Raw genomic sequence first — 9,039 nt, forward strand, 5'->3', positions numbered from 1 at the left:
GAAGTCCAACCAGGGGCGGGACATGAACTGAAAACAGCTTGTGTCGAAAACAAGCGGCCAACTGTCGTCGTGCTGCGTAGCAACTCCTGCCTTGCTCTTCGATGCAACATTGAATTGAAATTTGAAAACGTTGCTGTTAAACAAACATGGCAGACGAAGAGAATTTACCTTCCGGATGGGAGAAAAGAATGAGCCGTAGTTCAGGTAATGAACCGCTATCGGCAATGGGCTAAAATAACCATGGAGCTTAATAAACTGTATATTAAGTAGCTAGCTAGCTGCATGTGCATCGCGGTGCATTAGAGAAACAAAATAGAGAAACCCGATTATACCGGAACGACTGGCTGGAAGAAGTGATGTAGTATATAAGTCATGAATGTGCTTTTTTTTTTAGACATAGCATTTGACTGTGGCGGTGTATTTGTTTTATCTACACGAGGAGCTAATTCGTTCAGGTCTGCTGCAGCAGGGCCACGCATGACGTCACCCCGTTCCAGTGGCTCGCGTAAACAGCGCGAGACCCAGAGCCAGGGCGCTTAATGAACAAGTTTTCATACCTTAAACAAGAACGGGTGTCTCGGCAGGGCCTTTTTTAAGTGCAGATTGTCGTAACTCATGCAAACTCAAAAGGTAAAGAAGGAGCTCTAGATTTTCCCAAATAAGCCCAGAAATGCAGTTCAGACGTGTTTGCAAATACATCTAGGTAAGTACTGCACGTTTTATGAAATTTTAGCTATGCCAATACAGCTTTATTATTTTGCAAATAAGGAACAATCAATAGTTCTCTTACATACTTAATTTTAATGTTGTAGGTATATAATAGAATATATATAGACTTTCTTGCAGTCAGACTGCCTTAATTGAAGGCATAATGGCATTACTTATTGCACCCATTAAAATAATGAAGCACTTGTAATTTTGTCCTACATTTAAAAAAGTGACTACGGTAAATATTAATTGTTTTAAATGTTTAGAAAGATATGGTAGTTCAACGGAGTGAATGTATCTGTCATGTGCTTAAAACGTCGACAGGCTTATTGGTGCCTTCTCGTTTCCATGACTTAATTATTTATGTTCCAAAGGTTTTATATTGCATCTTACTTTTATTGATTAAGATTCCGATCCCGTTTGGGCCAGTGTGCGCTTATGAAATATAAATGATTATGAGTGCAAATCAAACCAGAATAGCTCTGGTTGTCATTATTTACAGGACTCACATGAACACTTTTCCTTACATTCAGCTATGAGAAGATCATAGAAAAGTACTTTTTAATTTTTTGGTTTTCTAAGAGAGTGCAAAATGTTGAGTAGTAGATCAAAAACTTCAAACAATATGAAATGTTTTCTCCTGGGCATAGCCAAAATATGATTTACTGTATGCAAATGGGCTGATTCACACATATGGGATTAGACATTTTTTGATCCCCGGTTCAAGGTTATGTTGAAAATTAAGAAAATTATGACATGGTCTGCATTTTGTGTCTGCTGGCTAAGTATTTAAGAAAAAGTAATGGAATTTGGACGTCTCTGTGTTTGTTCTTGCAGGCAAAGTGTATTACTTTAATCACATCACCAATGCCAGCCAGTGGGAACGTCCAGTGGGAGACGGTCGTGGAGAGCCAGAAAAGGTTGAGCTGAATTAATACTATTGATTGCTACAATGTAACCAATTTCACAAGACAAATAATGGCAAAAGTGTACATTATAATTAATAAATGTAGTGTATCGCTAATTTGGTGCTTTTATGATTAATAATATGTTTTACAACCTGACTATACTGATTTTACGCTCAAAATTGTTTGTGAGGGTTCTTTTTCTCAGCTCTTTTGTTTGTGTATCTCTTATTTTCTGGCCTCTGTTTGTCTTGTATGTTTGGTTTTATTGTACAGCATTTAGGTCATTCATACAGTTTATTTTTTTTTTTTTATGTGCTTTACAAATAAAGTGGTTTGGTGTTATGTAGGGGTGATTAATATCCAGTACAGCACTGCCTGTTCTGAGTTTCTTTGGAGTCTTTAAAAAGTCTTACATTTGAAAATCAAAATTTAAAGCCTTAAAAAGTCTTAAATTCACTGACTTATTGTGTTCAAGTCTTACATTTTTTCAATAGGTCCTTATTTTCTTTCGCTCATGTACGCGACCCCAAATGCACAATGAAATTTTCCCGTGATACTCAACTGTGCTTTATTAAAACTAAAAACACGCTGCCAGCCGATCAGCTTTTGTGTTATCGGTTAGTCGTCACTTGATGTTCCATGTGCGGAAATGGGAGTAGTACTGCTGCTGTCATGGGAAAATGCTAATTTAACAGCATTTTGCATCAAGAGAACCAGTTTGAGGCTCCGTTAAAGTCTGCTTCAACGACTTTGGAGCCTACTCCTTTTAATGAAGCGCATTAAAGTAAGTAAATGTTGTATTTTAGCAAACAAGATTAATGACATATTTATATATTCATTTATTCAGTAAATGGGATTTTTCCTGTGAACACAATTTATTTCTTTACTTATCCCAGGTTGTATTTTGGGATATACATGCTTACATTCATACATACCATATTTGCCAGTAGAAAGGACTTTACTGCAGCATGTGTAAAAAAACAAACCCAACAAAAAACAATATGATGAGAATAACATTAAAGCAAAAAGCTCTGGTATCAGAATAAAATCGGTATTGGCAGATACCCAAATTCGGAAGTGAAAAAACATGGATCGGCGCATCCTTAAAAATACATTGATGGTTGTGACTGTAGGGTCGGTGTGAATATTTTTGCAAGGTTCTGAAAAATTGCACATAAATCTGAAAACTTTAGCTTGGAAACGTGTGTAATGTTTAAACATTTAGAAAACACTCAATTATGCAATATACTGTATATACGGCAGCCAAATAGATTATGTATTAGCCAACATTTTATGGACTTCCTAAAATAGCAGAACTGAAAAACCTTTCTTTGCACAATCTTGCATGTCATTGGCAGTAACGGGCTGGTTCTAAAATAATTTCTTAACCTTTGAAGTTGATTTGGAGTTACATTACAATGCAGATTGCAGGCTTTGTGCTTATCTCACAGGTGATAAAATACTTATTTAGCCTCATGGTCAACAATGTTATATTTAGACCTGGAGTAAGTCATTGGGTTATTGTTTTTGGGTGTCTCTTTTAATCAGTAACCATTATATGGGATTTCTTTTCAAGATTAATTAATCACCTATGATCTATAAAGGTTAGTTAATTTTTTTTTTTTCACCTCATGCAGGTACGCTGCTCTCACCTGTTGGTGAAACACAGTCAGTCGCGTCGTCCGTCTTCCTGGAGAGAACAAAATATCACGCGATCTAAAGATGAGGCTTTGGACCTCATTCAGAGTAAGTAGAGATGATCAGAGATGGAGCAGGATGTCAGTCTGTAAAAAATACAGGTGCACCTCAGTGGGTGAGTGGGTCATTGAAATGCTTTTGTATTTCAGTAATTCATTTCAAAAGTAAATCTCTACATGAAACAAAAATGTTTTAGACAGAAATATATTAAAGGAGCAATAAGCGAAATTTCACCACTAGGTGGGGCTTGAGCACTGTCTGCCAACCAAGCCACGACTTCTTAGTTATTTCTTTTGAAAATAATGAAATTTTACTTATTGCTCCTTTAATGTTATATGTCCTACACAATCACAGGGAAAATTGCTGACCTGACAGTTGTCCTGCAGACACTCACCCTCTCTGAGGAGACACAAAATGTCATCGGCAAGGAAGCTGGTGATTCATGGAGTGCTGTGTCCAAACATATTAATAGAAAATTGACTGTAGGGCCAAAATGTCTCAGAAAAAAGGTGCATCGGTAAGCAGGGTAGCCACATCCTTAAAGACTGCGTGAAGCAAAACCCATTCAAGAGTCTAGGTGAGATTTACAAGGCGGGGGTGTGGCCGGACTCAGGACCACACACACACACACACACACACACACACACACACACACACACACAACCAGGTTGTGTTCAGCCACTCTGGAACGAGAAACAACGTCAGAAGAAACTTGCTTGAGCTAAAAGAAAAGAAGAAGCAGACTGAAAAGAGAGCTTTGGACTACAGAGAAACAAAGCACAATTTAGCATTAAATTTAGAAATTAAGGTCTCAGAATCTGGAGGAAGACTGGAGAGGCACAGAATCCGAGTGGCTTGAGGTTGCGTGCAAAGTTTTCATGGTCCAAAGTCAAAGCCGCTGTCTACCAGGAAGTATCAGAGCGCTCCATCCTTCCCTCTGCTTCAGGGAGATGCTCACTTCCTCATCCAGCACGTACCCAAAGTACCACACTGCAAAAACAGATCTAGAAATAAGTAAAATGTTCTTAAAGTTAGTGTATTTGTCCTTGATTTGAGCAGGTAAATAAGATTATTTGCCAATGGAATGAGTATTTTGACCCCTAATATAAGATAATTAGACATTCTGCACTTGAAATAAGATGATGGAGATGAGTTGTTCCTATTTTAAGGTCAAAAATCTTGTTCCATTGGCAAACCATCTTATTTACCTGCTCAAATCAAGGACAAATACACATATTTTAAGAACATTTTACTTATTTTAAGTTCTGTTTTTGCAGTGCAGTACTTGATTTAAGAATTAATGAGTCTTCTCAAGAGGAAGCACCAGAGCAAACAATGCTGAAGAGCTGAAAGCTGCTATTAAAGCAACCTGGACTTTGTTAACCCCCCACTATTGCTGGTCATCTCCAGGCCACACTGCACTGATACAGTTATTAATGCAAAAGGTACAGTACATGGACATGGATTTATCAGTCTAATGATAAAATCTTAGGTTTACGACAAAATTGAATTGTGGGTTTTTATTGGCTGTTAGCCATAATGATCGAAATTTACAGAGATATACGTTTGTAAGTTGCCCTGTATGTAATTAATCAGCATAATTATGTGAATTTTACAGTTTGAAATGAATTAATGGAAGAAACTCATTGATGCTGTTTATTGAGACGTATGTCGTTTTTTTTCCCCCATGCAGAGTACATTGAACAGATCAAGTCCGGAGAGGAGAAATTTGAAAGCTTAGCCTCTCAGTTCAGCGACTGCAGCTCAGCGAAAAACGGCGGAGACCTCGGCGTGTTTGGAAGAGGTAAACCCTTTACGGCATCGCTTTTTACAAAACACTGTGCTCACGGGATTAGCACTACAGATGACATTATCTGAATGACTATAACTTTGCTTAGAGATATTCTTTCTTTAACGTACGGCGTATCTGCGTATGCTTTTAGGTCAGATGCAGAAGCCTTTTGAAGATGCTTCCTTCGCTCTCAAAGTGGGAGACATGAGCGGCCCCGTTTTTACCGACTCCGGAGTTCACATCATCTTACGTACCGGCTGAAAGGAAGACACCAAACGCTCTCCCTCTCCATTATCACGTGCATTTACTGAAACTAACCCAAGCAGGCTTGCCATTTGTTTAAACTGCACTCATAGCCCCCAATAAGTCAAACATACAACATGTACTGTAATATTCTGGGTGGGATTCTTTTTCCCCCTACTTAGCAAAGGTATGATTATTAAAATTATTCCGAAAACAAAGGACTATTCCTCAAGACCTTAAGCTTTTATCAACCACAGCAACGCCATGATAGAAGAAAGATTAGTGCCTGAATTGTGGCTGACCCCTGAAAAACATGCAAAAAGAAGCCTGTAACTGTCACGTGCATGTCTTCAGTATGGACCATTTATTGTTTTTTGTTTTTTTTATTTCTTCTCCATTCCTGCTGTGTGCCAAAGCAGTTCCTTTAGCTGAATGATTAAAGATTTATAGCTAGGATGTTTAAAATGTGTTCAAGATGTCACACATTGCTGCGGATGGAGAATAGGCGGTTAGTTTGGATTCCTCAAACAACACTCTTAAGCTGTCTGACTTCAAATATTAAAAAAATAAGAGTTTGTTCATTAAAAAAATGTCTTTAGAAAGAGCCTGTTTGATTTCAAATGGCACCATTGAAAGCTTGTAGGTTTTAAGATAAGGTCCCACAGCTTTTAAAAGCCTCAATAATCCTATGAAGTGTTGACACTGTTGTAACTGGGGAATAAAGTTTAAAAAAAACCCAGCTATTTCTTTGTAATCTATTTTGGCCTTTTTGTCTTTTTTAAGTTCCTGTACTTGTTCGTTTTAAATATATATGTATGGATTTCACATGATGGATTTAATTGAACTGATGCCTCTAAAAGTAAGTATATACACTGCAAAAACAGAACTAAAAATAAGTTAAATTTTCTTAAAATAAGTGTATTTGTCCTTGATTTGAGCAGGTAAATAAGACTATTTGCCAATGGAATAAGATTTTTCCTCTTAAACTAGGAACAATTCATCTCCATCATCTTATTTCAAGTGCAGGATGTCTAATTATCTTATTTTAGGGGTAAAGATACTCATTCCATTGGCAGATAATCTTATTTACTGGCTCAAATCGAGGACAAATAGACTGACTTTAAGAACATTTTACTTGTTTTTAGATCCGTTTTTGCAGTGTATAATTTGTAATAGAAATGTGGTCACAATTGGTTTAGGCTCCCCAAGCCTAATAGTTGGCTAATTGAAATCATTCCCTGCTGAAACTGCCAAACAAAATTTCTAGTATAGCTGAAGCTAGACTCTTGGCAACTATTTCACCGTATTACAAATAAAACAAAAAACAGTTGAGTAGGTCCTCTGCAGGTTCTTCTTTGTTGAAACATTTCATCTCTTCTCCAAGAGACTTCTTCAGTCTGAGAGCTTGAAGGTAAATCCGCTTTATGAGCTGTACCTTCACATAATAGACAAGAAGTATTTTTTGCAACTCGTCAATGCCAACCCAAGCCCAACAACAACTCAGATGGATGAACGAACCACCAGAACACAGGCAGACAGCAGGGAGAAGGAGAAGTGGAACGTGGTCTGAAACTTGCAAACGTCACTTTCCAACGCAACAGTTGCAAGTATATTCAGCTGAGGCCACGGAGAAAACACCCCTGTCCTACTACTACTGTACACACCCAGTGACTTTAGGGGTAGGGGACAGCAAGACCCTCCTCAAAAGTTGGGATCTATAAAAAAAATAAAATTTGACCCAAGCGTGCTCTCATTTTAGAGACGGGAAGTTGGTGACACAAATGGTAAAGTGGTGAATTGCTGCCCGACTGCATGATGATAACTTTATCAGACTTTAATCATAGATCGATTTTATCATAAGGTTGCCATTACAGAGTGAAACAAAAATCAGCTGACCCATTTTTAATACACATTAACATTCCTGATTCATTCATAGATGCCTTGCATTGACCATTTATGGTTGAATCTGAGCATGTAGGAGGCAGAACGTCAGGTGGAACCTGGTATACAAACACACAGGTACAGCTGTGCACATGGTTTTATAAATCTGAGGCTGCCTGCATCCGAAAACATCTTTTGGATAAGGACTCTTCAGCCAATGCGGAAGTGCATCAGCGGTTGCCAGGACAAGTTCTGTCTGAATAGTGCCGTAAGGAAGGAGGTATTTTTGTGAAGAGAAACTGCCCGTTGTTAAACAAAGGTGGAGACCTCCGGGTCCTCTTGTCCCCCTCTTACGATGCTGTTATGGCGAGCATGACTCAGCCTCCTGGGAACAATAATAGGCTACTGAGCACTAACGATCACCAATTAGATGGATGGTCCTCTTTTGCATGTCAGCAACTATTTTTGACTGTCACCATTAAAGTTGTTGACCCTCTATGCGAAGGAACTTCTTATAAGACTGAGTTTACCTGAAACTCCCCAGACTGAAGAAGTCTGTTTTGGAGATGAGGCGAAATGAATGAAGTGCACGTCCGGAGTTCTACTCAACTTTTTTTTAATTTATATACCTGGATTATAGATAGATTTGCACCCAGTAGATACATACAGTCAGGTCCATACATATTGGGACATCAACACAATTCTAATCTTTTTGGCTCTATACACCACCACAATGGATTTGAAATGAAACAAACAAGATGTGCTTTATCTGCAGACTTTCAGCTTTAATTTGAGGGTATTTACATCCAAATCAGATGAATGGTGTAGGAATTACAACAGTGTGTATATGTGACTGCCACTTTTTAAGGGACCAAAAGTAATGGGACAGATTAATAATCATAAATCAAACTTTCACTTTTTAATACTTGGTTGCAAATCCTTTGCAGTCAATTACAGCCTGAAGTCTGGAAGGCAGAGACATCACCAGACGCTGGGTTTCATCCCTGGTGATGCTCTGCCAGGCCTCTAGTGCAACGGTCTTCAGCATTTTACCTTCAGTTTTGTCTTCAGCAAGTGAAATGCATGCTCAATCAGATTCAGGTCAGGTGATTGACTTGGCCATCGCATAACATTCCACTTCTTTCCCTTACAAAACTCTTTGGTTGCTTTCGCAGTATGCTTTGGGTCATTGTTCATCTGCACTGTGAAGCGCCGTCCAATGAGTTCTGAAGCATTTGGATGAATATGAGCAGATAATATTGCCCGAAACACTTCAGAATTCATCCTGCTGCTTTTGTCAGCAGTCACATCATCAATAAATACAAGAGAACCAGTTCCATTGGCAGCCATACATGCCCACGCCATGACACTACCACCACCATGCTTCACTGATGAGGTGGTATGCTTTGGATCATGAGCAGTTCCTTTCCTTCTCCACGCTCTTCTCTTTCCATCACTCTGGTACAAGTTGATCTTGGTCTCATCCGTCCAAAGGATGTTCCAGAACTGTGAAGGCTTTTTTAGATGTTTGGCAAACTCTAATCTGGCCTTCCGGTTTTTGAGGCTCACCAATGGTTTACATCTTGTGGTAAACCCTCTGTATTCACTCTGGTGAAATCTTCTCTTGATCGTTGACTTTGACACACATACACCTACCTCCTGGAGAGTGTTCTTGATCTGGCCAATTGTTGTGAAGGGTGTTTTCTTCACCAGGGAAAGAATTCTTCGGTCATCTACCACAGTGGTTTTCTGTGGTCTTCCGGGTCTTTTGGTGTTGCTGAGCTCACCGGTGCGTTCTTTCTTCTTAAG

At 38.7% G+C, this 9,039-nt stretch overlaps 1 protein-coding gene across 1 annotated transcript; it reads left to right on the forward strand.

The window, feature by feature from the left end:
- Positions 1-46: 46 nt before the first annotated feature.
- Positions 47-6,088, forward strand: pin1 (peptidylprolyl cis/trans isomerase, NIMA-interacting 1). The gene is made up of 5 exons (XM_012882470.3): positions 47-204; positions 1,546-1,628; positions 3,254-3,362; positions 5,008-5,118; positions 5,258-6,088. The coding sequence occupies exons 1-5, from the start codon at positions 147-149 to the stop codon at positions 5,365-5,367; spliced, it is 471 nt and encodes a 156-aa protein (XP_012737924.3). The 5' UTR covers positions 47-146; the 3' UTR covers positions 5,368-6,088.
- Positions 6,089-9,039: the final 2,951 nt, after the last annotated feature.

The sequence above is a fragment of the Fundulus heteroclitus genome, chromosome 5, assembly GCF_011125445.2.
Source record: "Fundulus heteroclitus isolate FHET01 chromosome 5, MU-UCD_Fhet_4.1, whole genome shotgun sequence".
NCBI classification, from domain to species: domain Eukaryota; kingdom Metazoa; phylum Chordata; class Actinopteri; order Cyprinodontiformes; family Fundulidae; genus Fundulus; species Fundulus heteroclitus.